This window comes from Hevea brasiliensis, unplaced genomic scaffold, assembly GCF_030052815.1.
Source record: "Hevea brasiliensis isolate MT/VB/25A 57/8 unplaced genomic scaffold, ASM3005281v1 Scaf236, whole genome shotgun sequence".
Lineage (NCBI taxonomy): Eukaryota > Viridiplantae > Streptophyta > Magnoliopsida > Malpighiales > Euphorbiaceae > Hevea > Hevea brasiliensis.
The window spans coordinates 1-26,433 of record NW_026614736.1 but is presented as its reverse complement, the minus strand read 5'-3'; the positions used below and the strand labels follow the sequence as shown (position 1 = coordinate 26,433).

Sequence of the window (26,433 nt, the reverse complement as noted above, 5' to 3'; positions counted from 1 at the left end):
AACTAGCTGAATTTAAGTTCTGATCTTTTTTTTCCTTTTGGTTGAAGGACACAACAGGCCTTATCAGTACAAAAGGTTATCAAGCAAAATACTGACAGCCAAGGCAGTGCAAAAACAAGATCAATATACTCTTAATTATATAGAAGGGACGGCATGGCAATTGACAACAGTAAGTAACTAAATATCACCTCCCTCAAAACAAGGTTAATTAGCATTAGTAAAGATCATACATATGTCCAACACAGTTTCATTTTGGTGCTGCAGCATCCTTGATCTCATCCTTAGCAAGGAAGACAGTGGTAAGAGCTGCTTTTGACTGCAGAGAAGCCTTCAACAATTCCAGACCCTGCAACAGAAACGCAATTAAGGACTAAAACCAATATTAATTGCATGCTATATTGCTTAATGTTCATGCTGCTATTGGAATAAATGAAGAAAAAAGAAACAAATTGTTAATATAATGGGTTGAAATTAAACATGCCTCATCAATGCCAAATTGAACCGTTTTCTCCTTAAGTGCACTAAAACCATTAACACTAAACTTGTTTAGCAGAGCAACACCGGAGATCATTGACATTGGTGACACTGACAAATCATCAGTCACCATGTACGTAACCAAGCCCTTCACAAAACCTCCCTCACTACCACTTGCTGTATTATTATCATTGATAACAATAAACTGCGGTTCAAAGGTCATTGGTGCATTGCAGTAACTACAAGGAGCATCTTTCCGATCAGTAACACACCGGTGGTGATAATTAGAACAACCATACACCTTTCGTCTTGCCCCAGGTTGGAGATGATCAATGTCAGGCAGCAAGAGAGGCATATTTGCCAGCTGGCTCAACGGCACAGTGGGTTTCAGAAGTGAATCCTTACTTTGATATGGTTGCATGTAAGCTTCATCAAGGTTTTCAAGGCTCTCGTGAAGATTTCCTATGCAGCCAACCATTGCTGGTTTTTTGAGCAGCCTAATTATGGTTCCTACAGGCAAAGACAGGAGGGCGAAGAGGAAATCCACAAAATCTTTTCCAGCCTCTGCAAAAAGGACTCTGTTCGCTTTCTTGTCGATCAATAGCTTCAAGCTTACTTTGTTCTCGGCAGCCATTCTTAATTGATATATAGCACGATATCTGTATTTACAGACACATATAGTTAATCTAATTATTTTTTTCTTCCAAGAAAGAGAATGATTTAATTATCGAGAGGAGAGACATATATTTGACCATAAAAGGCAGAAGGAGATGAATGTACCTATGCTTTGGCGCGTCAAGTTCCTAGCTAAACACCTACGGAGTTGTGAATGAAGCCAGAGGTGATATATATAGAAGTGGGCAATAGAAGGTAACTGAAAGTAACGTATGTTCAACAGTTGTAACGTTCTTGCATATATCCCATCAAGATTATAACAAAATCGTCGTTATATGTATAACAAGATCGACATATGTATATTGATTGTACTAAATAAAAATTATTTACTAGAGAAGAAAGAGCAATGTGAATATTAATTTATTTATGATCTATTTAATTAAATAAAAAACATATTTGTCATAAATAAAATCTGAACCTTTAATTTTTTTTCAAAAAAATATAAATCCTTTTATAAATTTTCAATTTTAATAATCTAACTTTTTAATTTTATCAATTTAATTATAAACTTTAACATTACTTTCAATTTTGCACAGGTATCCCGATTAGCTCACTTAAAAACGCTGATTATATTAAAAAATACATTTTCTAAATTTATGGGATTCATAATTCTTTGAAATATATATATTTTTAATTAAACATAATAATTGATCACCATTACTGTTATTGTTCTTATGGCTGCATTGTTTCACAAAAAATATTTTTTTATTTTTTGCGATGTTTCACAAAAAATATTTTTTATTTAAAAAATATTTTTTTGCATTTTTTAATATTTAATATACTAAAAATATAAGTAAACAAAAAATATAATAACACTTTTATATATATATATACACACCGTTAGTTCAACAATCAAATTGCAACCAACAATGTAAAATATTTTCATAAAAAATATTATTTTAAAAATATTTTTCATGAAAAATATTTTTATATATAAATTATTTTTTACAAAATAAATTAACTGGTCTAATGTGCTATCTAAATTTATAAATTTCTAATTATTAAAAGATTAACCTTAGCTGTCAATTAACCCGATTGCTAAAACTAAAGGAATATTAAAATTGATAAATTAAATTGATAAAATTAAAAATGAATCCAAATTTTCCTTTTTATTTTTATTTTTTAAAAACCCTGAAAAAAATATTTTATCATTTCACATTTTAATTAGAGTATATATGGCTTTATATATATATATATATATATATATATATATATATATATATATATGAAAATTTTTCTTAATTTTCAAGAACTTAGCCTGGAAGGAGCTAAGGACGACGGATGACTCAGGACTCACTTTGCTTCCCTTTGTCTCTCTTTCTCTTTCTCTTATATTTGGTCTTTTCTCTTTAGCTTTATTTCTAACTTTTTGGTCACTCACTTTTTTTTTTTATTAAAGATATTGTCATTCTTGTCTTTTTTAACTTCCTTCTTTTCATCCTTTTCAACCATAAGATGCACAAATTAATTTTAATTTTATTTATATAATACAATATCATTAATAAAAAATATTATATATTGTTAATGCAAAATTTTAATTAATGTTATGATTGTATGTAAAATGCAGTGATTAAAAAAATAATAATTTAATAATAAAATTTTAATTAAATATTTCTGGCATTACTTTTTTAAAAATATGAGGTGAATAATATATAGTTTTTTTTTTTTAATTTTAGCTAAAATTCAATTGGAAACTCGATGCTTAACTCCTCATTAATTCGTGGCATTTGTCATTACATGGGGAAATTTTTTTTTTTTAGAAGGAGATTAGGGAGTATAGACTCGAAATTACCAAGTGAATGATATATTTTCAATATCAGATTGAAACAGGTTAGCTAGAAAGTATTATACAGGTTAAATGCAGATGTCTGAGCAACTAAAATAATTTATAATAATTAAATTTAATTGAAAAAGAAAATTATATGAGCAATTAATTAATATTATGTAACACCCAAATTTAATTAATTCAAATAAATTTGAATTCTAAATTAAGAGTCCAAAATTTTAATTAAGTTATTTTAATAGTTGAATTAGGAATTATTTAAACCCTTTAGCCACTTTTGTGTCCCTCCCACATGGGATACTACAAATTAATATAAGAAAATCATGTTAAAAAAAAAAATGAAGATCTCTTCACATGAAAGCGAACATTGGAAAGTTGCTGAAAATGAAGAAGAAGAAAGAAGAAGAAACAAGCACTGTTATGAAAACTTTTCGACTTTTTAAGACGTCCATCAGTGTCCTATTTGGAATTGCAATGGTACACACTCAGATCAATCACAACTTATTGCTTAGGAGAGAAGTTTGTCACCAAAGCTTGTTCACCGAGAATTTTCTTACCTACACCTAGTCTATCATGAATATAAAATAGACCATATTTGATAGCATTTACTTATTAAATATATGAATTGTAAGTGGGTTTAAGAAAGAGTTTTCAATGGAAAAGCATTAACTCTAAAGAGATTCTAGTGCATAGCCAAAAGAAATGCCATTACATTAATTACAAACTATAATCTCCCTCAAAATAAGGATAATTAGAATTAGGAAATATCATATACATCCAACATAATTTCAATTTGGTTCAGGAGCATTTATCCTTGATCTCATTCTTAGCGAGGAAGACATTAGTAAGAGCTGCTTTTGACTGGAGAGAAGCCTTCAACAATTCCAGACCCTGCTAAAGAAACACAATTAAGGGCTAAAACCAATATTAGTTACAAATCACTCTAAATCAGTGATTTGAACCAAAAGCTGGCTCTCAATTGCGTGCTAATGGGCAATTGATTCTCCTGATAGACTATTAAAAAAAATCCTAAGTGTAATAAGTTGAAGTTAAACGTGCCTCATCAATGCCAAACTCAACCATTTTCTCGTTTAGTCCACAAAAACCCTTAACACTAAACTTGTTCAGCAGAGCAACACCAGAGATCATTGACATTGGTGACACTGAAAATCATCTGTGACCATGTACGTAACCAGACCCTTCACAAAGCCTCCCTCATTACTACTAGTTGCTGTATTACTAGCTGATGTATTACTTTTATTAGTGCCAATAAACGTCAGTGCCAATAAATGGCTGTATAGGCAGCAAGAGAGGCACATTTGCGAGCTGGGTTAATCGCACAGTGGGTTTCAGAAGTGAATCCTTACTTTGATATGGTTGCATGTAAGCTTCATTGAGGTTTTCAAGGCTTTCACAAACATTTCCTATACAGCCAACCATTGCTGGTTTTTTGAGCAGCCTAATTACAGTACCTACTGGCAACGAAAGGAGGGTGAAGAGGAAATCCACAAAATCTTTTCCATCTTCTGCAAAATGGACCTCGTTCGCTTTCCTGTCGATCTGCAGGCTTACTTTGTTCTCGTTAGCCATTCTTGATATAAACCTGGTGCTTTTGCGCGTCAAGTTCTAATTAGGAACTCATGAATGAAGCCACAGGTGATATATGACATATAGGAGTCGGCAATGGGAGAGATACGATTTGGGCCATCCAAAGAGAGTAGATGATAAGGTTTATCGGTTAGCTAGCTCAATATCTTGTTGAATGTATAGTTATCCTCATCTCATGTAACTGATAATTGACGTTAATTGAAACACTACAAGATTTTTCCAGATTATAAACAGATTTTTCTTTTGATAATGTAGAAAAATCCATTTGTAAAATTATTTTACAAACCGAACAAAAATGGTTCATATAACCCTTTGTTTGTAATTTTTCACAAACAAATTTAAAATCTTTGTAAATTCAAACAGATTTTGAATCCATTTGTAATGTTAAAAAAAAAAAAAAAAACAGAATTTTTCCCTTCAAAATTTACCAAAATTTGCAAACAGTTACAAACGGATTTTGTAATCCATTTGTAGTTAAAATTAAAGGCAGGATTTTTAAAAAAATGGCAGATTTGTTCTATTTAAATTTACGAACGGTTTTTGGAATCTGTTTGTAAAATTCAACATAAGCAAAAAGTCAATGAACACCCGGAGAGAAGCCTCCACGTTGAGGCAAGATTACTATCATTTCTGTCTACGCACCTACTAAGGGCTGAGTCAATGAGTGGATGAACATCAGCTTTTAGAGCTTAGTTTCCAGACTCTACTCACTACAACTACACTTGCTTCATGGCTTGATTGTTTGCCCCACCCTAAGTTGGTTGAAGTCGATCCTGCACCCATAGGTTATAAACAAATAGATTTCCAATCTATTTGTAAATTGCTATACTTAAAAAAATAAGTTTTAGATTTACAAACGGATTTTAAATCCATTTGTAAATTGCAAGCTGATTTATTTATAAATTGCTTTACTTTAAAAAAAAAAGTTTTAGAATCTATTTGCAAATTACAAATAGATTTGCAATCTATTTGTAAATCTAAAACTTTTTTTTTAAGCAAAGCAATTTACAAATGGATTTTTCAAATCCATTTGTAAATCTTAGTTTTATTTTTTATTCAGAAACTTGCAAATGGATTGAAAATCTGTTTATAAATTGCAAATGGATTTCAAACAGATTTTCAATCCATTTGTAAATTGTTTTACTTAAAAAAAAAAAAGTTTTAGATTTACAAACAGATTTTCAATCCGTTTGTAAATTGAACAATTTCTTTTTTTTATTGTGATATTCGTTTGTAAAATTCATTTGTATTTGGGTAAATACTTGTAGTGAAATAAAGTTTAAATATGTCTATAGTTTTTTTCACATGTTTAAATGAATCAATCTAAAATCTTTTTATCTAAATTAGGCTTTTAAACTTTTCATTTAAACCTAAATTAGTAATACTCTAATTAAATATGGGTATGAACTTTGTGGAGGTTAGGGTAATTATAATTAGGGTAAAAACTATTTTATTTTTTTCTATTTCTTTTTGCACTAGGTTTTAGTCCCTCCATCTTCTACCAATGCACTGCTTCTCTTCCTCCTCATCCGCCTAATAGTGGGTCCCTTTTGGGTGGATTGTGTATAAGATTTTGATTTTTGCAAGTCCTGAGCTTATAACATTGAAAGGTTTTCTTTAGACCTGGGCAGCCTCAATTAGTCAATTGTATGTGTGTTTTTCTAGTTTGTGATATCCATTTAAGCTTTCTGAGTTGGTAGGGTACTCTATTCTAGCATGGCAAGGAAAACGGTCTCATTTGGGGGTGGTAGCTCGCGAGGTGCAATTTAAGGGGTCGGTTTAAAGGCACGAGTGAGACACCAAAAAGCCCACCAACACTATTCTCTACTTAGTTTGATCCTGATGTGAAGCTTTGTGATTCTATGTAGTGAAAGTTTCTCTGGGCCCTGAGGTAGTGCTTCAAGCAGTGGAGTTGGGAAACCTGAGGGTAGAAGTGCTGGATTGTGCTGTCCCTCACGGCTAAGAGAGTGACACGCCATCTAGGCTCTCCTCATCTCTTGATGTTCTCCCATGGGCCTATGATTTCTATGTTATCCTAGTCTTGTGCTTCAAGTTTTTGTGTGAAATTTAGCTTGTTGCCTTTTGTTCCTATGAATTAGACTGTTGATGATTGAAATCCGATGAAGGTGCAAGTGTTTGAGTGGGATGGTTCGTCTTTGTAGCATTTGTGCCTCATCTGCTTTTAGGTTCATGGGTTCAAGTGCAACCCACCTTAACTAGGGGTTTCTACTTGCCTTTGCCTATATGGATTGGGATGTTTTGTTAGCTAGACTTATGTTGAACCTTGGGTTTTTTTTTTTTGGTCCTATAGACTAGTTGCAATGTGCTTTCTGTTTGGACCTCTCTCACTAAAATCAGGCTTTAAGTCTTGCTATTAATGAATTTCATTCCACCTTTTGGCAAAAAATTTATTATATATTATTTTTATGTAATAATATTAAAAATATTAATATATATAAATAATATATTATTTTATATAAAATTAAAATTATTTAAAAGTAAAACAAAAATCCATCATAAACAAAAATCCATCATTTATCTGCTCTTTCAAAATCTTTGATTCACTAAACAAGCAAACCTAAAACTAAAATCAAAGCCAAAATTTATTCTTCCCTCCTTCAAAACTTTAGAATCAACTTAAATTTTGAAAATGAAGCAGGGTGTAAAGTGCAGAAGCAGGGAGCACCCAAGTAGTTCTCATTGCTCACTATCAGTTCTTGCTGCTAGGGGTGAGCATTATTCGGTTCAAACTGAAACGAACTGCCTTAATTCAGTAATTTGGTTTGGTTTTTAAAAATAATTCGGTTTGATTCAGTTTTATATTATAAAAATTTCGGTTATTTAGGTTCGGTTTAGTTTTAAAGAGAAAAAATCGATTAAACCGAACTGAACGGAATAGTTTTATTGATTTTTTGAATTGATTTATTTTTATGGGAAATTTATAAATTATATGTAATTATATATATATATATATATAAATTGTTTAATTTCATTTATTAATAGTTATTAGGTTCAAATCAATGTCAAAATCAGATTAAATAACTTGGAAAACAAGTCTAAATTAAAAAATCAATTAAAAATCAAAACTGATCGGTTTGAATCGAATCGAACCGAAATAGAGCGATTCGATTCGATTCAATTTTTCATCTATTTCGATTCGATTTCTAAAATTTATAATTCAATTTTTATAATTTAATTTAATTTGATTCGATTCGATTTAAACTGAATACTCACTCTTACCAATTCGCGTCCCAAGCAAGATCTACAGATGCAGCAAGACCCACTAGTAGACATCATTGTCCTTCAGTCTTAATATTGCCTTCCTTGCCTTAATATTAGTGATGTTAAAGAAATCGAGGATGCAAATCTTGTTGCTTGAACATGATGGCGGCCAAAGCTGTGAAATTGGTTATCTGGTGAACAGGGGCGGACGTGGGTGCATGATAAGAGGGGGCCTGGCCTCACCCCACGCCACCGCCCATCCTCCACCACCACCCCCAACCACACCCCACCCCCCCCCCCCGCCCCCCTTCGCTAATTTTTTTTTTAAATTATATGTTAAGCTTCTCCTTTAAAGAAATTAAAGTTTTAATAATTTTTATATTTAAATTATCAAAAATTTTAATTTTGGTGATTAATTTTATAAGTGTCTCTAACAAGAATAATCAAATTTAATATTTAAAATTAATTTTACAACTAATTATGAAAATAATTAAATATTAAAACTTAAAAATCTATTTTTTTATGCATAAAAATTTGCATTTATTTCTTTTATTTCTATAGAGTCAAAATTTTTAGTTGTTATTTATTATAGTAATTATAAATTATTATTTAAAACTATAATTAATTTAAAAATATCTTTATACACACTTAAACTTTTAAAATCTATTTTATGATATTTTCAATGATGTGTTTGACTCACAATTTCTTAAACAATAAGTTTAATAATCATATAATATAATTACTTATTCTTAGTGCAATTTTAGATCAAAAGAAACGTGTGTATCATTTATAATTAAATGACATTTGTCAATTGACGATAAAGTTCTCTTCAACTGCTTATTGTATATATATTAAAAAAATTGCTAAAAAGGTTACTATAAATTCAATTATAGATAATTTTCTTGACATACTGGGCTCTTTTTTTAATATGCTATATATGATAGTGAAATAAATTGATATTTAAATGTTGACCCCTCCATTCCTGCGTCCACCCCTGCTGGTGAACCTTTTTGGCGTTGAAGAAGTCTAACAGGATGTGCAGGGAGAGAATATTCTTGATGGTGTATAAGCAAGGCGATTGGCAAAGAGATCAAAGAGGGCGGTTAATACAAGACAACATTGGTTTTGCCCTATCCATCACATGTCACCCAGTAGCATCTCTGTGTTAAACTCACTTCATCAAAGTATTTGCAATGGAAAGTTCAACTTCTTCTTTTGCTTAATGGCTATAATCTTGCTCTAATGTCCATTGAATCTTGACCAACCTTGGATGACAACGGACCTAATCCTGATTTTTTTAGTGCTTTCAACAGGACCAACTTATATTGAGTAGGATAGTTTGCTCCATGTCTGAGCCTCTTCTACCGCAAATCGTCGGCTCTACTGCCGCTAAAAGAGGCCTAGAACAAGCCAACCACCATTTTCTCTTTTGGGTCATGCACTCAAGTACTTCAACTTCGAAAACAGTTGAAGCATCTCATTAAAGGCGCTGATACTGTTAGCACTTATATGAGGCATGGTCACATGTAATAGAAGAATCCCTTGTTAGTGATATCCTTCAAAGATTTGGCAGTAATTATCTACCATTTATACGTGCTATTGAGGCTCAAAATGCACTTAAATCCTGTGACGATCTTTATCCTTTCTACTGAGTGAGGAGACCCAATTAAAGGTGGAATCTCTCCTTATCACGCCCAATGTACCACCAAAAACACATATAGCAACCAAAAACACCAACACCTCAATCCTTGATCTCATCCTTAGCAAGGAAACACTAGTAAGAGCTGCTTTAGACTGGAGAGAAGCCTTCAACAATTCCAGACCCTGCTAAAAAGCACAAAAGAAACACTATTAAGGGAATTGCATGATATATTGCCTTATAACAAACATGCATTAACCTTATGACTCAGTTTATTAATAACAAATTCTTTATCTTCATGTTATTAGAAACTAGCATAAGTATAAGTTAAACAAACCTCATCAATGCCAAACTCAACCATTTTCCCTTTAAGTGCACTAAAACCCTTAACATTAAACTTGTTCAGCAGAGCAACACCAGAGATCATTGACATTGGTGACACTGACAAATCATCAGTCACCATGTACGTAACCATTCCCTTCATAAAACCTTCCTCACTACTACTAGTTGCTGTATTACTAGCGGATGTATTATTATTATTGGTGCCAATAAATGGCAGTTCATAAGTCGTTGAAGCACTGCATTTACTGCAAGGTGCACCTCTCCGAGCAGTAACACACCGATGGTGATAATTTAAACAAACATAAACTATTCTTCCTGCCTTAGGTTGTATGTGATAAGTGTCAGTGTCAGCCAACCATTTCTGGTTTTTTTAGCAGCCTAAATACAGTTCCTACAGGCAAAGAAAGGAGGATGAAGAGGAAATCCACAAAGTCTTTTTCGGCTTCTGCAAAAAGGACTTTGTTCGTCTTCTTGTCGATCAATAGCTTCAAGTTCACTTTCTTCTTGGTATCTATTCTTGATAATGCATTGCTCATATCTGCATTTATAATTAATCTAATTATTTTGTTTTCAGAATTCAGAAAAGAAAAAAACACACACACACAGATCGAGATGGAGAGACATATATATGAACATAAACCGCAGAACGAGATGAATTAATGCACCGGCCGGGTGCCTGCTGCTTTGGCTCGTCAAGTTCTAGTTAAAAATTCACACTGAATTGTGAATGAAGCCAGAGGTGTTCTATAATATATACAGTTTTGGTATGCCAGAGGGGGAAGGGAGGTGTGAATATTCATTTATTTATCATATGTTTTTATCAATTTAATTCACAAATTTTAATATTAATTACTTTTAATTTTAGAAATCAGTTCAATTGACAATTAATGTGATCCAAATTAGTAAAATTGATATAATGATTAAATTAAATTTTTGGGATTCAAAATCTCTATAATATATATATATATATTAGTCTTAAATGTGTTTTCCAAATACCAAAGGTAAGAGCAGCTTATAGGGTTATAATTTTTTAGAGACCAAAAAAAAAATTATGCTAACGGTGAGGAATAAATTTTGATTAATTATTTTAATAATTAATTTTAACTTAACAAAGGGTACAATAGTCTTTTTGCCTAAACTAACGGCAATTAGGTTACAAATTAATATAGAGTGACCTTGAATTTTAACAGAAGAAAAAGTAATTAGGGACTAAATTGTTTAATTTTACAAAATATATACAGGAATTAAATTGTGATTAATAGTAAAATTTAAGAATTAAATAATAATTTTTTTTAAATAAAAAATTGTTAAATTTATAAATTAAATCTATAAAATTGAAAAAAATTCTTAATTTTCAAGAACTTAGATTGGAAGTAAGGATGACTGATGACTTGGTTACACATAACTAACTTTCTTTCTCTTTTCCCTTCTTCTTCCTCTGTTTTCTTTTCTATCTTTTATATAAAAAAATGTAATTCTTGTCTTTAAACTCCTTTCTTTTCATTCTTTGCAACTAGACATCAATCCATGAGATGTAAAAATTAATTTTAATTTTATTTATTTAATATAATATAAATAAAAACATATTTAAATATTATATTTTATAATGTTAATGCAACTTTTTAATGTTATGATATAAAGTTCAATGATGAAAAAATAATAATTTATTTTTAAAAAATATTTTTCATATTTTAAAACACTAAAATAATAGTCAATGCAATGCCTAATATAAAAAAAGCCAAGTTAAAAAATGACTTTCTCTTTTTAAAAGAGATAATTATTTTCTATTTTATAGACTTTGATAATCTTATAAAATGTAAAAACACTTATATATACATGATATAAATACATACCATTAATTTAATACTACAGCTAAATAATAAAAAATATTTTCATAAAAAATTGTTTTTTTAATAAATATTTTTTACAAAAAATATTTTCATATACAAATTATTTTTCACAAACAAAATAAATGGAGTCTTAATCATAAAATTGTAATTATATATTTTTGGCATTCTTACAAAAAATATGATGTAACACCCCTAATTTTTAAATTTATTATTTTTCAGTAAATATTGATATTTTATTTTATTTGAATTTTAGGAAATTATTTAAAATTTTTCAAAATTTTTGGACCTCGTTTTCGGTCCCAATACAAAGTAAAAATTTAAAATTTTGTATCCTGAATCGGACAGGCCAAATCGAACCGGACCGGACCGATCAAATCGGACCGGCCTTTCTTTTCTTCTTCTTATCTTCCCCGCGCGTCCCAACCATCCTTCCTCTCTCTCCCGTTTTCTCTCTCCTCCCTCCTCACCAAGCCGCCGCCACCCAGCCCTCCCCACCTCGGCCGTGGCGCCACCCACCTCCACCCATCGAACACGCCGCCTATAACGTTGGGAAACGCTCCGGCCGCGCGATGTGTAGTGCTGCTGCTTTCCCGTAAATCGCCGATCCACGACCACCGCTACCGGGTCTTGTGTCAAACACCATCTACACCTCGAGAGCTGTCCATAGACACCAAGAACACCAAAATCCATCAAGCGGTTTGTCCAATTTTTGTTCGGAAAGTTTTAGCCCATTTTGACTTTTGGGCTAGATTTCTCGCAAACCGTGAACCCCACGAGAAAATCGAGAGTACCAGAGCGCTCCACTAGTCGAGAGCTTCGCGGCAATATAAATTTCAAAATTTTCCGACACCGTTTTTTAATGGATCCCACGAAACTTCATAGTATTTTTTCAAGTATTAAATAAGCTTAGAAAATTCCGTAAAATTTATGTACTAACCCCCGTATTATGGGCTTCGTGTAGGTATCTTCAATTCGCGGAAAATTCGACAGTTGTCCGGTTCAGGAAATTCGCCACACTGACGGTTATCGAAAAAGTCTTGGAATCGATCGAGATTTTAGCTACCCCACGTTGTCGACGCCCGAGCACGCCCAGTCGGAATCGGCATAGGTAAACCCGAACCTTGTTTTTTTCGTAATTTCCTAGTGCTTAAATGGGATTAAAAATCCATAAAATATTCGTGATTGCTCAGAAAATTATGATTCTTTTTGCATTAGCCTAGTAATATTGCTAAGGCCCGCGGGGCAAAGTTTTAGAATTTTTAGAGTTTATTTGGGTGATTTTTGCAAAAAGGATCAATTATAAGGACTAAACTGTAAATTTATATATTGTGATTGATGACAGTTTGGATGGACCCAGGCGGAGCTGTGTGATGTGATTGAGTTGTGGGTGTATGGTTGGTGGATATAGAAGTGTGTTTTAAACCCATTTGCAGGTTGGGTAGGTCCTAGGTATAGGGAGACTACTGAATTTTCAGCACGACTTAGGACGTCTTTGGTCTTTTTCTTAGTGTATTGAGTCAAATTTATTAAATGATTGTAATAAAATTATCAGGTAAGCCGGGACAGCCTTCTTCCTCAGCCCACCCGCCACAGTGACTGCTGTCAAGTCTGTGAGTAAAATATTAATTTTAATTGTAATTTCGATATTATTATATGCATATTTATTGGATTAGATGAGGAGCGGAGCTCCCATTTATTTATGACATATTGAGTATATGGAGGGTGAGCTCCCCAATTGATTATATATTGTGTTTACAGGTCGAGTGAATCAAAAACTCCCCGTTGAAATATCCATTTTATGGAGACTCTATCCGGTTGAATTCTTGAAATTGGGCCCAAATGGGCCTTAGAGTTGGGTTAAGGAATAGTTAGGCTTACTATGGGCCTCGGGGCCTTAGGTCGCCCAAGTCCTAGTGCCGTTCCGTCCAATAGGTTGGGTTGTGACATATGAGATAAATGATATATAAAGTTATAGTTTTTTAAACAATTCTCTATTTTTTTTTCTTTTATAATATTATACTTAGCATTGACAAAATATCAATCAATTCACAATTAACGCTCATATAATATTTATTTTTCAACTAAATTTAATTATTATAAATTGTTTGAGTTGCTTATATTTATGCATTTCATGATCATTTGCAATTGATTGAAAATTATAATAATACAAAGATAAAAATTATATGATCAAGTAATTGTGATTTGATTTAGACATTATATAACAATACAAATTCAATTGACCTAACTAATTGTAGGCTCTAAATTAATTAGAGATTTTAAATAATTAAATTATTTTAATAATTGAATTAAGGATTATTTAAATCCTTTAGCTACTTTTGTATCCCACTGATTGGGATGGTCTACACATTAAAATAAATTATTGGGATAGTGTACACATTAGAAAAAATTATGTTAAAAAAAAAATTGAAGACCTTCACATGAAAGAAAACATTGAAAAGTGGCTGAAAATGAAGAAGAAGAAGAAACAAGCATAGACACCTAAGTTATTGCAATGGATACACACTCAGATCCAGCACAATTTATGAGATAAGCTTGTTTTAATACAAGGATCTTCATTTTAACGAAATAAAAGATGTAATTCTCATTTTAGCCAAATTTAAATTCAACTTCTTACTGTGTTAATCAGGCATTTGTTGAGTTGGCTTGATGGAACTCTATTAATGCCTAAACTAGGATTAACTTGAACAAATGACAATGTTTTATGCTAATATTTTTCAAAAAATTTTGCCTACTTTCTCAACCTCCCCTCTATCCTTTCTATTTCCTTTCCTCTCCCCTCTCAGATCATTTGCTGAATGGCTTCCTGGATCAATTTTTTGAATAAGCAATTCCTAAAATACAAGAATTGGATCACAGTGCACATAATTTTAGTTGCCATCCAAATTCTAATGGATGATCAAGTGGAGGTGGGATTGCAATGTTATATATATAATGTGAAGTGTTCAACTGTACATACATGGAACAAATAGAAATTTCAAAACAGAGTAAAACGGAGTTAATGTAATTCTCTTTCACTTGATTGCAGCTGGCTTTGGCCATTTACTTATAAGGGTGTTTAATTAATCACTAAAAAGTGTCGAGCCTGGGTAGTATTTTGGTAAAACCTTCCCAACAATGACAATTCCAGGATTCGAACCCCCTGATCTAGGTAAAATCCGCCTGAGGTTCAATTCCACACCACTGATTCAACCATTTCTTGGTGCTCAAACAAGGAATTTAATCTCAGTGCACATGGAAATAGCAAAAAGAAAATATTTAATTAGCAGTTGTAAGATTCATGAAAATGTTAATTGAAACTTCAACAACTACCAACCAAGATGGTGCAAAAACAAGATCAATTTACTCTTAATTATATATAAAGTACGGCAGGGCAATCGACAACGGTAAATAACTAATTATCAACTCCCTCAAAACAAGGAAAGATCATATTCCAACATAGTTTCAATTTGGTGATGCAGCATCCTTGATCTCATCCTTAGCTAGGAAGACACTAGTAAGAGCTGCTTTTGACTGGAGAGAAGCCTTCAACAATTCCAGACCCTGCTAAAGATAAAAAAAATTAAGGGCTAAAACCAATATTAATTGTATGCTATATTGCCATTTAGCTTAGCTTGATTCAACGATTAAAAGCATAATTTTCCTTATCGACTACAAAAAAATAAAAAATAAAAAATTCCTAAAGGTAATGAGTTGAAGTTAAACATACCTCATCAATGCCAAACTCAACCATCTTCTCATTAAGTGCGCTAAAACCCTTAACACTAAACTTGTTCAGCAGAGCAACACCAGAGACCATTGACAATGGTGACACTGACAAATCATCAGTCACCATGTATGTAACCAGGCCCTTCACCAAACCTCCCTCACTATTACTAGTTGCTGTATCACTAGCTGATGTATTATTTGGATTGGTGCCAATAAACGGCAGTTCATAAGTCATTGAACAACCGCAGTTACTACAACGAGAACCTCTCTGATCGGTAACGCACCGGTGGTTACTATAATTAGAACAACCATACAACTTTCGTCCTGCCTCAGGTTTTAGAGGACGAGTGTCAGGCAGCAAGAGAGGCACATGTGCGAGCTGGGTTAATGGCACAGTGGGTTTTAGAAGAGAGTCCTTGCTTTGATTTGGCTGTATATAAGCTTCGTTAAGGTTTTCAAGGCTCTCGTAAAGATTTCCTATACAGCCAACCATTGCTGGTTTTTTAAGCAGCCTAATCACAGTACCTACAGGCAAAGAGAGAAGGGTGAAGAGGAAATCTACAAAATCTTTTCCAGCTTCTGCGAAAAGGACTTTGTTCGCCTTCTTGTCGATCAATAGCTTCAACCTTACTTTGTTTTTGGTAGCCATTCTTGATATGAAGCTGATATCTGCATTTAAACACATAATTAATTAATCTAATTATTTTTTCCGAATATAAAACGCAGAACGCGATGAATGTACCTGGTGCTTAGGCTTGTCAAGTTCCGGTTAAAAGCTCATGAAAGAAGCCAGAGGTGATATATGTTGCATGTGGCTCCCTCCAACATGGACTATTAAAAAAAAAAGGTTTAAAATTCAAAAAATATGTGTGCTGGTACCAAGCTGTAAATGCTTAGTACCAAAGGAACCAATTCTTAAGTCTTAAGAATATTGATTCATGTCCAGTTATCCAATGAGGAGATAATTTAATCACCGCTAGGCACAGTGCAACTATTTTAAAAATGTGTGGGAGAGTTGTTCTAAAACTAAAGTGAGTGTTACAAGATGGTGAAAAATTGAGAGCCAGTATTGTAAATTTAGAAATTATTTTCTAAAGGAGGAGTGACGAAAATGGTGAAGAAAATTTTGTGAGTTTTTTTGGAAAACACTTTTGAGTATCATTATTTTTTGTAGATCACATTTGTACTCTTTTTACAGGTTTTATTTGGAGTTTGACTCATGGACGTAACCCAAAATTAAGAGTGAACCACATTAAATTTTTGTGTGCGATTTTATTTATTATTACTATAGTATTTATTTTTTATTATTTAATTTGAGTTATTTTCCCCAATAAGTGCTATTGATTACTACCTCAAGTGCTACAGAAATGGAGGCAAAGACAAGTAAAATGGTCAATATAAATGGTGTGAATTACTACATATGGAGAAATAAGACGAATGATCTCTTATTTGTGATGAAATTGCATTTACCAGTGTTTGTTACAAATAAATCCAAAGACAAAACAGATGAGGATTGGGTATTTGAGCATGAGTAGGCATGTAGCTTCATCCGACAGTTTGTCAAAGATAATGTGTTCAATCATATTTGTAGTAAGACTCATGCCCGGACATTGTGGAACAAACTTGAGGAACTTTATGCTTCAAAGACCGGCAAGAACAAATTATTTTATTTGACAAATCATCAGTCACCATGTATGTAACCAAGCCCTTCACGAAACCTCCCTCACTACCATTGGTTGCTGTATTCCTTACTAACTCAAACCAGCATTTTTGTTGATCAGCTTTTCAATGCTGTTCTGTTAGGTTCTTATTTGTTTTTCTCACTGCCATTTGTCTGCTATTGATATGTCTAAAATAATGGTTTGTAAATTTGTAAATGAACAAGTAGACGCATTAAAATGAAACACATAGAAGTAATATATAGACACTGAAGGCATATTGAGATGAATCAGTTTCTGGAATTCAACTAGGTTTATGAAGAGGCATAGCATACTAGTTGGATTTGATGGAAGAAAACAAAGAACAGATTTATGCTAGAACAATAGGAGAGAAAAAACATAAATTCATTAGTAAAACAGGGATTTACATATACAAATTTAAAGATTTTTTCTTCATTTCTTCCTCATTTTCTTAACTCTCTAAAACTCTCTTTCCAGCTCTCTCAAAGTCTCTATGCTCTCTCTATTTCCAGCAGCAACACTCACTATTTCCAGCAGCAGCGCTCTCTTCCTTTAATATGGAAAGAATGCTTTCTTTAGTTAACATAGCCCATACTTGCACCATGCTTGGGTATGGCTGTTTCTTTACTTGTACACGTATATTTTACCTACTAAATCTCATCAGCTCCAACAATACTTCAATATGTTGAATGAGTTTCCTATCATACTTTGACAGTTTTCTCCAAGCAGACACTAGTGTCTTTACATCAACGTTGCTGCATTGCATGAAGTCCCATATAATCATTTTAGCCACTGATGTTTTTCATTCGACATAATCTATTTTCCATTATGAATTGCTGAATGATTTAGCACATATATTACACTGTAATAAGGATTAGTTACAAAATTGAACTACTTCAATAAGCAAAATGAGCAGTTGTTGACTCGTATGTCCTTGATGTAAACCAACAGATGTTGAGCAGCAACTGGTTTCCATAGACATAAGCAAAGCTTTCTCTATATCTTTAACTAAACCCTTTTTGATGATTGAAACCACATACTCCATGAACACAGCATCAAATGGCAATTTGATAGGACCTTCACTTGATAGCCCATACACTTCTTCAGACATCTTCAATAGCTCTTTCATGATGTTATTGTTGAGATATGCTAGAGGAACAGTAAATCGCTTTTGATCTCTGGTGTAGATAACAAAATTTCCTGTAGTAGTTGATGTTGATGTATTAGAAGATTTAGCGTCTCTGTTGGTGCTGATCTTAGGAAAAGAAATTCTATTCCTCCTCATGGCACTTCTCCTTTGCCACTTTCTTGCAATTTTGATGAGCTTCTTTGGGCTAATCATGCTTCTTGTTCTATGTTGGAAGAAGAGATTTAGATCTTAAGACAATATTGAGTTGATCAGTAAATGGAAAAGCAGTGGGTAGTAAATATAGTGAAAAGGTTTGGGAGTTGGGACATTCCATATCGTGTAGCTTTCCTTGTGCTGTTGTTATTTTCAATGTAGAAATAGGTGGTTAGTTAATTTAGAGGAGATACCTTGGGTTGTTAGCATAGTTATTTATGTTTAACAACTTGTTTCCTACAGTGAAGATGAATATTGTAACACCCTCAAAATTTTAAATTTTATTATTTTATGAGTGTTATGGATATTTTAATTTTATTTAAATGTTAAGAAATTATTTGAGATTTTTCGGATTTTCAAAATCGGGTCCGATTTTCCAAAAATATAAACTTTGATGATTTTTAAAAATTAATTTAAAGACCACGTGGCAAAACTAAAAATATATTTGGAGTTTATGAATTTTTCTAAATTTTCTGAAATTTTTTCGAAAATTTTGGACCTCGTTTTCGGTCCCGAGGCAGAGTAAAAATTCAAAATTTTGTATCCTGAATCGAACCGGCCGAATCGAACGGACCGGATCGGACCGATCGAATCGGACCGGCCTTTTCTTTTTCTTCTTTCTCTTCCTCCCGCGCGTCCGACCTCCTCCCCTTCTCTCTCTCTTTTCTCTCTCCTCCCTCCTCCCCTTGCCGCGCCGCCACCTCCCCTGCCTCTCCACCTCCCCGGCGCGCCACCTGCCTCCCCATGGCGGCCGCTGGAGCGGAAAACGTCTCTGCGGACGCGCAACGCGCGGCCGGTCGTCTTCTGGCGAAATGGGCCGGTAAATCGCCACCAATCGGACCGGGTCTTATGTCTAAACTCATCTACTCGTCGAGAGCTTTCCATAGACACCAAGAACACCGAAATCCGTAGTGCGGTTTGTCCGATTTTTGCCCCGGGAAGTTTTTAGCCCATTTCGACTTTTGAGCTAGATTTCTCGTAAACCGTGAACCCCACGAGAAAACCGAGAGTACCAGAGCGCTTCACTCGTCGAGAGCTTCGCGGCAACATAAATTTCGAATTTTTCTGACACCGTTTTTCGGTGGGTCCCATGGAACTTCGCAGTGTTTTTCCGAGCATTAAATGAGCTTAGAAAATTCTGAAAAATTTATGTGCTAACCCCTGTGTTGTGGGCTTCGTGTAGGTATCCTCAATTCGCGGAAATTCAACAGTTGTCCGGGTCTGTGAATTTCCGGCCAGACAGACCCATTACCGGAAAAGTCTCCGAATTGGATCGAGGTTTTGGCTACCCCACCATTGTCAGATGTCCCAAGCGCGTCCCCGAAGTCGAAATTGGCAAAGGTAAACCCGAACCTTGCTTTTTTGTAATTTTCTAGTGCTTAAATAGGATTAAAAATTTATAAAATATTCGTGGTAGCTTAGAAAATTATGATTCTTTTTGCAATAGCCTAGCAATATTGCTAAGGACCGCGGGGCAAAGTTTTAGAATTTTTAGAGCTTGTTTGGGCAGTTTTTGCAAAAATAATCAATTATAAGGACTAAATTAAAATTTTACATATTGTGATGGATGACTGATTTAATGGGCCCAGGAGGGACTGTGTGGTGTGATGTGATTGAGTTGTGGATATATGGATTCTGAGTATAGAAGTGTGTTTTGAGCCCTTTTGCAGGATGGGTAGGTCCTAGGTATAGGGGAGACTCTACCGGATTTTCGACACAACTTATGACGTATTTGGTCTTTTTCTTTGTTTGTATTGAGTCAAATTTATTAAATTATTGTAATAAAATTGTCAGGTGAGCCGATGACCTTTCTTCCTCCGCCTCAGTACATGATCATTGTCAAGTCTGTGAGTAAAATATTAATTTTAATTGTAATTTCGATATTATTATATGTTCAAGCATGCCCATGCATTACTTATATGCATATATTTATGTAGTTAAACTCTAGGCACGATTTATGTTGCATTCATAATGGGCTTAAAGTGCCATGGATGTTGTTGTGGTAATTTGGAGCAAAGGCGTGCGTTGGCGTGTGTGTGATGTGGTGTGGACTATGGATAGGACGGTAGTCACGCTTGAGTTCTTCCCGATCCTTCAGGTAGTCACGGCTTGAGTTCTTCGCTAGGACCTCGATTTGGTTTATTAGTTTAAAGTCCACTTGAGTTCTTGACGCACCAAGGTTGGATTTAAGAGGATCGTATAGGATCGCTCCCATATATTATTAATGATGTTACAGGGTGTGTGAGTGCTACAAATTACATTTTTGATGTTATGATGTGAAATTATTGCTGGTGTTGCATTTTACTCTATATAGGGTGCATTAGTTTTAGATAGTTATAGAGATTATGGTTAAAATTGATATTTTACTCTGAGTCGAACGCTCACTGCTCAATATTTTTCAGTGCCACAGAGGATATTTTTGAGGTTAACTCGCTTTTCTCCCTCGCAGTCATTTATTAATGTCTCAGATAAACACGTTAACTCTAGAATTTCCGCATGTGTTAGAAGTATTTATTGAATTGGGTTTGTAATATAAATTTTTACTTTGGACTCAGAACTTATTATGGTATGCATGATTGATGGACTCCCATTTATTTTATGATGATTTGTGTATGTGGAGGGTGAGCCGAGCTCCCAATTGATATATATTGTGTTTATGGTCGGGTGAGCCAAAACTCCCGCTGAAAGGTCCATTTTATGGCCGGACTCTGTCCGGTTGATTTCTTGAAATTGGGCCCAAATCGGCCTTAGAGTTGGGTTAAGTAATAGTTAGGCTTACTACGGGCGGCCTCGGCTTGTCGCCTGTGTCCTAGTGCAGTCCGGCCCATAGGTTGGGTCGTGACAAATATTGTTTGCATTCTCATTTTGTCTTTTGGTTCAAGGACACTACAAGGTCACAAATCACAAGGTCTCCAAGCTTTAGGAGAAAATTTTATAAATTAATGGGAGATTTTTTTTGAGGTTTTAAGAATTTGGATTACTGTTAGTAATGTCAGTGTAGAGCATGAGCATGTTATTTTGCATTTTCAACTGATTGGCTAATGCATATTGGACAAAAATAAGCATGAAAAACATTTTGAGACTTTTGATAAATTGTATGAAAATAAGCTATTGTGTGCCTTATTTACAAATCTAATTATAACTCTTCAAAACTGCAAATTGGCAGCTGGTTGCTAGTTACTTGATCTTGCAGACAGAAAGACTGAAAACAATGGCTAGTTATGGATGTCAAGAAAGCATTCTCAACATCTCTAGTAGCCTGCTGTTTGATCAAACCAAATGCATATCCCATATGCTCTGTGTCACATGGCAGTGTGAGAGGCCCCTTGTTTTGCAATCCAAATTCTTCTTCGGCCATGTTGAACAGCTGTTTGATGATTTCATTTCTAAGATATTCTAATGGAAGAAGGAAACCTTTTTTATCTGCTGAATACACAGCAAAATGGCCCTTTTCAGACACTGGTGATGTGCAGTTGCTAGTATTAGTAATTCCAATGGCATGTGGCAATGTAATTCTCTTTCGCTTGATTGCAGCCAGCTTTTGCCATTTCCTTGCCAATTTAAGGAGTTTATTCGCTTTCTTGTCAATCAATAGCTTCAAGCTTACTTTGTTCTCGGCAGCCATTCTTAATTGATATATAGCACGATATCTGCATTTACAGACACATATAGTTAATCTAATTATTTTTTCTTCCAAGAAAGAGAATAATTTAATTATCGAGAGGAGAGACATATATTTGACCATAAAAGGCAGAAGGAGATGAATGTACCTGTGCTTTGGCGCGTCAAGTTCCTAGTTATAAAAGTTACTGAGTTGTGAATGAACTTACTGAGTTGTGAATATATATATAGAAGTGGGCAATAGAAGGTAAATGAAAGTAATGTATGTACAACATTTGTAACGTTATTACATATATCCCATTATATATATATTGATTTTTATTAATAAAAATTTAGAGAAGAAAGGGCGATGTAAATATTAATTTATTTATGATTTATTTAATTAAATAAAAAATATATTTATCATAAATAAAATCTGAACCTTTAATTTTTTTTCAAAAAAATATAAACCCTTTTATGAATTTTCAATTTTAATGATTTAATCTTTCAATTTTATCAATTTAATTATAAACTTTCACATTACTTTCAATTAGCACAGGTATCCCAATTAGCTCACTTAAAACGCTGATTATATTAAAAAATACATTTTCTAAATTTGTGGGATTCATATTTCTTTGAAAAATATATATTTTTCATTAAACGTAATAATTAATCACCATTCCTATTATTGTTCTTAAGGCTGCGATGTTTCACAAAAAATATTTTTTATTTAAAAATATTTTTGCATTTACTAAAAATATACTAAAAATATAAGTAAAAAAAAATAAATAATAACACTTTTATATATATATACCATTAGTTCAACGATCAACATTGAAATATTTTCATAAAAATATTATTTTAAAAATATTTTTACATAAAATATTTTCATATATAAATTATTTTTATGAAATAAATTAACGAAGTTTAAATTTGTTGTCTAAATTTATAAATTTCTAATTATCAAAAGATTAACCTTAGCAATCAATTAATCAATTAACTTGATTGCTAAAATTAAAGGAATATTAAAATTGATAAATTAAAAATGAGTGAAAATTTTTATTTTTATTTTTCAAAAACCCTAAAAAATTATTTTATCATTTCACATTTTAATTAGAGTATATATAGCTTTATTGTAAAATTTTCAAGTATATATATATGAAAAAATTTCTTAATTTTCAAGAACTTAGCCTGGAAGGAACTAAGGACGACGGATGACTCAGGACTCACTTTGCTTCCCTTTGTCTCTCTTTCTCTTTCTCTTATATTTGGTCTTTTCTCATTAGCTTTGTTTCTAACTTTTTTGTCACTCACTTTTCTTTTCTTTTTTATTATTAAAGATATTGCCATTCTTGTCTTTTTTAACTTCCTTCTTTTCATCCTTTTCAACCATAAGATGCACAAATTAATTTTAATTTTATTTATATAATACAATATTATTAATAAAAAATATTTTATATTGTTAATGCAAAATTTTAATTAATTTAATGTATGTAATTTAAATGATTAAAAAAATAATAAAAAAATCATAAATAATTTTTAAATTTTAATTTAATTATTCTTTTTTTACTTTTTAAAATAAAAATAATATTTTTTTTTTTTTTTTTATTTTTCAAATTTTGATTTTTTTTCTTTTTAAACGTTATTTTTTTTTTTTGTTTTTTTATACTTAGCATTATATATATATATATATATATATATATATATTGAGTAAATATTAATTTATTTATGATTTATTTAATTAAATAAAAAAATATATTTATCATAAATAAAATCTGAACCTTTAATTTTTTTTCAAAAAAATATAAACCCTTTTATGAATTTTCAATTTTAATAATTTAACCTTTCAATTTTATCAATTTAATTATAAACTTTAACATTACTTTCAATTAGCACAGGTATCCCAATTAGCTCACTTAAAACGCTGATTATATTAAAAAATACATTTTCTAAATTTGTGGGATTCATAATTCTTTGAAAAATATATAATTTTCATTAAATCGTAATAATTAATCACCATTCCTATTATTGTTCTTAAGGCTGCGATGTTTCACAAAAAATATTTTTTATTTAAAAATATTTTTTTGCATTTTTTAATATTTAATATACTAAAAATATAAGTAAACAAAAATATAATAAACACTTTTTTACATATATGATACTCATTAGTTCAATTGTGATCAACATTAGAGATAGATAATATTTTTTTTAGCAAATATTATTTTAAATATTTTTATATAAAATATTCTTTTTCATATATAAATTGCTTTTATGAAATAAATGAATTAAGTTTGAATTTGTTGTCTAAATTTATATAAATCTTAATTACTAAAAGATATTAACCTAGCAATCAATAACCTGATTACAAAATTAAAGTAAATATTAAAATTGATAAATTAAAATGAGTTAAAATTTTACATTTATTTAAAAACTGTAAAATTATTTGATTAATACACATTTTAATTAGAGTATATATAGGTTTTTTATTATAAAATTTTTTAAAATATATATAGCATCTTATTTTATTAGAATCCATTTGAAGGAACTATGACGCATTGGATGACTCCAGACCACTACATATTTCTCTTTGTCTCTTTTCTTTCTTATATTTGTCTTTTCATTAGCTTTGTTTCTAATCTCTTTTGTTTACCATTCTCTCTTTTCTTTTTCTTTTATTATTAAAGATATTATTATTTTGTCCTTTTTAATAACTTCTCCTTCTTTCATCCTTTCAACCATAAGATGCACAAATTAATTTTAATTTATTTATATAAACAATATTATTAATAAAAAAATATTTATATTGTTAATGCAAATTTTAATTAATGTTATGATTGTATAAATGCAATGATTTAAAAATAATAATTTCTTAATCATAATTTAATAAATATTTGGCATTATTTTTTAAAAATATGATAGAAATAATATAGAGTTTTATTTTAACATGATCTTCCTTAAATTTCTTTTCAAGTTAAACGTTGGCAGTCATTTTTCCTTTGTAATATTATACTGGTAGCATTGAGTTTATATATATATTGAGTTTATAATATAAAGTTGTAAAATATTATATTTAATTAAAAAATGAAAAGTCATAGGAAATTTTAAGGATATTAGTATCAATGTTGTGGAAAGAATATATGTGAATCCATCTTTTGATTTGTGAAGAACAAGGATTTTGTTTGAAAAAAGAGGAAAAATCTTTATATTTACTTCTTCCAGAATTTAAACTATGACCTTCCAATTTTAAAATATATTATTTTTAGCTAAAATTCAATTGGAAACTTGGATGCTTAACTCCTCATTAATTCGTGGCATTTGTCATTATATGGGAAATTTTTTTTTTTTCTTAGTAGGAGATTAGTGGGGAGAGGCAGAGACTCAGAAATTGTACCAGAGTAGAATGATATATTTTCCAATATCATAATAAAACAGGTTAGCTAGAAAAGTAGTATTATACAGGTTAAATGCAGATGTCTGAGCAACTAAAATAATTTATATAATAATTGAGAATTTAATTGAGAAAAAAGAAAATTATATGAGCAATTGATTAATATTATGTAACACCCTAAATTTAATTAATTGAAATAAATTTGAATTCTAAATTAACAGTCCAAAAATTTTAATTAAGTTATTTTAATAGTTAAATTAGGAATTATTTAAACCCTTTAGCCACTTTTGTATCCTCTTCTCCCATATGAGGATACTACATAATTAATATAAGAAAAATAAGAAAAATTGAAGATCTCTTCACATGAAAGCGAAACATTGGAAAGTTGCTAGTGTGAAAATGAAGAAGAAGTTAGAGAAAGAAGAAACAAGCGACTGTTATGCAGAAACTTTTCACGACTCTTTTAAGATGTGTCCATCAGTGTCCTTATTTGGATTTGCAATGGCACACACCAGATCAATCACAACTTATTTACGCTAGGAGAGAAGTTTGTCACCAAAGCTTGTTCACCACTGAGAATTTCTTACCTACACCTAAGTGTGGATATGTGTGTATGACCATATATGATAGGATTTTACTTATTAAAATATATGAAATTGTAAGTAAGTTATACTGAAGAACACTCCTAATTTTTTAAATTTCATTATTTTTTTGGGCAAATATTGATGTTTTTAATTTTATTAAAAATTTTTAGTTAATTATTTGAGATTTTCACAGATTTTCTTGAAAATCCTCAGTTTGATTTTAGAAATATAAAACTTTGATAATTTTTTAAAAATTAATTTAAAGACCCATTGATGCCAAAACTAAAAATATATTTGGAGTCTACAAATTTTTTTCTGAGTTTTCTAGAATTTTTAGAATTTTGGGCCTCGTTTTCGGTCCCAAAATGAGTAAAAATTTAAAATTTTATATCTGAATGAGCCAGGCCAAGATGAACCGAGCCGGATCGGGCCCGGTGGGTCCCGGGCCGCTCCTTCTTCCTTTTCTTCCTCCGGCGCGTCCAGGCCCCTCGCTCTTTCTCTCCGTTTTTCTCTCTCCTCAT

The 26,433-nt window shown here is 31.7% G+C and overlaps 4 protein-coding genes across 4 annotated transcripts; all 4 read right to left on the bottom strand.

Annotated features, from left to right (window-relative positions):
- Positions 1-107: 107 nt before the first annotated feature.
- Positions 108-22,160, bottom strand: LOC131176774 (uncharacterized). Its single transcript, XM_058141807.1, has 3 exons — positions 22,111-22,160; positions 482-1,133; positions 108-346 (listed from the first exon to the last, which is right to left on the bottom strand). Exons 2-3 carry the CDS (start codon positions 1,106-1,108, stop codon positions 248-250), a joined length of 726 nt encoding a protein of 241 aa, XP_057997790.1. The 5' UTR covers positions 1,109-1,133; positions 22,111-22,160; the 3' UTR covers positions 108-247.
- On the bottom strand, positions 9,380-10,279 carry LOC131176775 (uncharacterized). Its single transcript, XM_058141809.1, has 3 exons — positions 10,130-10,279; positions 9,739-10,062; positions 9,380-9,586 (listed from the first exon to the last, which is right to left on the bottom strand). The coding sequence occupies exons 1-3, from the start codon at positions 10,277-10,279 to the stop codon at positions 9,380-9,382; spliced, it is 681 nt and encodes a 226-aa protein (XP_057997792.1).
- LOC110660226 (uncharacterized) lies at positions 14,853-16,139 on the bottom strand. The gene is made up of 3 exons (XM_021818445.2): positions 16,062-16,139; positions 15,321-15,988; positions 14,853-15,154 (listed from the first exon to the last, which is right to left on the bottom strand). Exons 2-3 carry the CDS (start codon positions 15,966-15,968, stop codon positions 15,056-15,058), a joined length of 747 nt encoding a protein of 248 aa, XP_021674137.2. The 5' UTR covers positions 15,969-15,988; positions 16,062-16,139; the 3' UTR covers positions 14,853-15,055.
- On the bottom strand, positions 21,477-21,965 carry LOC110660215 (auxin-responsive protein SAUR68-like). The gene has a single exon (XM_021818431.2). It carries the CDS (start codon positions 21,963-21,965, stop codon positions 21,477-21,479), a length of 489 nt encoding a protein of 162 aa, XP_021674123.2.
- Positions 22,161-26,433: the final 4,273 nt, after the last annotated feature.

Bases quoted from the DNA above. Each gene is read 5' to 3' on its own strand.
- LOC131176774 (XM_058141807.1), bottom strand. From the start codon at position 1,108: ATGGCTGCCGAGAACAAAGTAAGCTTGAAGCTATTGATCGACAAGAAA. The intron at 347-481 runs GCATGTTTAATT...TTTCTGTTGCAG, and splicing joins TTCAATTTGGCATTGATGAG to GGTCTGGAATTGTTGAAGGC.
- LOC131176775 (XM_058141809.1), bottom strand. From the start codon at position 10,279: ATGAGCAATGCATTATCAAGAATAGATACCAAGAAGAAAGTGAACTTG. The intron at 10,063-10,129 runs GTATTTAGGCTG...ATACAACCTAAG, and splicing joins TTTCTTTGCCTGTAGGAACT to GCAGGAAGAATAGTTTATGT. The intron at 9,587-9,738 runs GTTTGTTTAACT...GCTTTTTAGCAG, and splicing joins TTGAGTTTGGCATTGATGAG to GGTCTGGAATTGTTGAAGGC.
- LOC110660226 (XM_021818445.2), bottom strand. From the start codon at position 15,968: ATGGCTACCAAAAACAAAGTAAGGTTGAAGCTATTGATCGACAAGAAG. The intron at 15,155-15,320 runs GTATGTTTAACT...TATCTTTAGCAG, and splicing joins TTGAGTTTGGCATTGATGAG to GGTCTGGAATTGTTGAAGGC.
- LOC110660215 (XM_021818431.2), bottom strand. From the start codon at position 21,965: ATGGCTGCCGAGAACAAAGTAAGCTTGAAGCTATTGATTGACAAGAAA.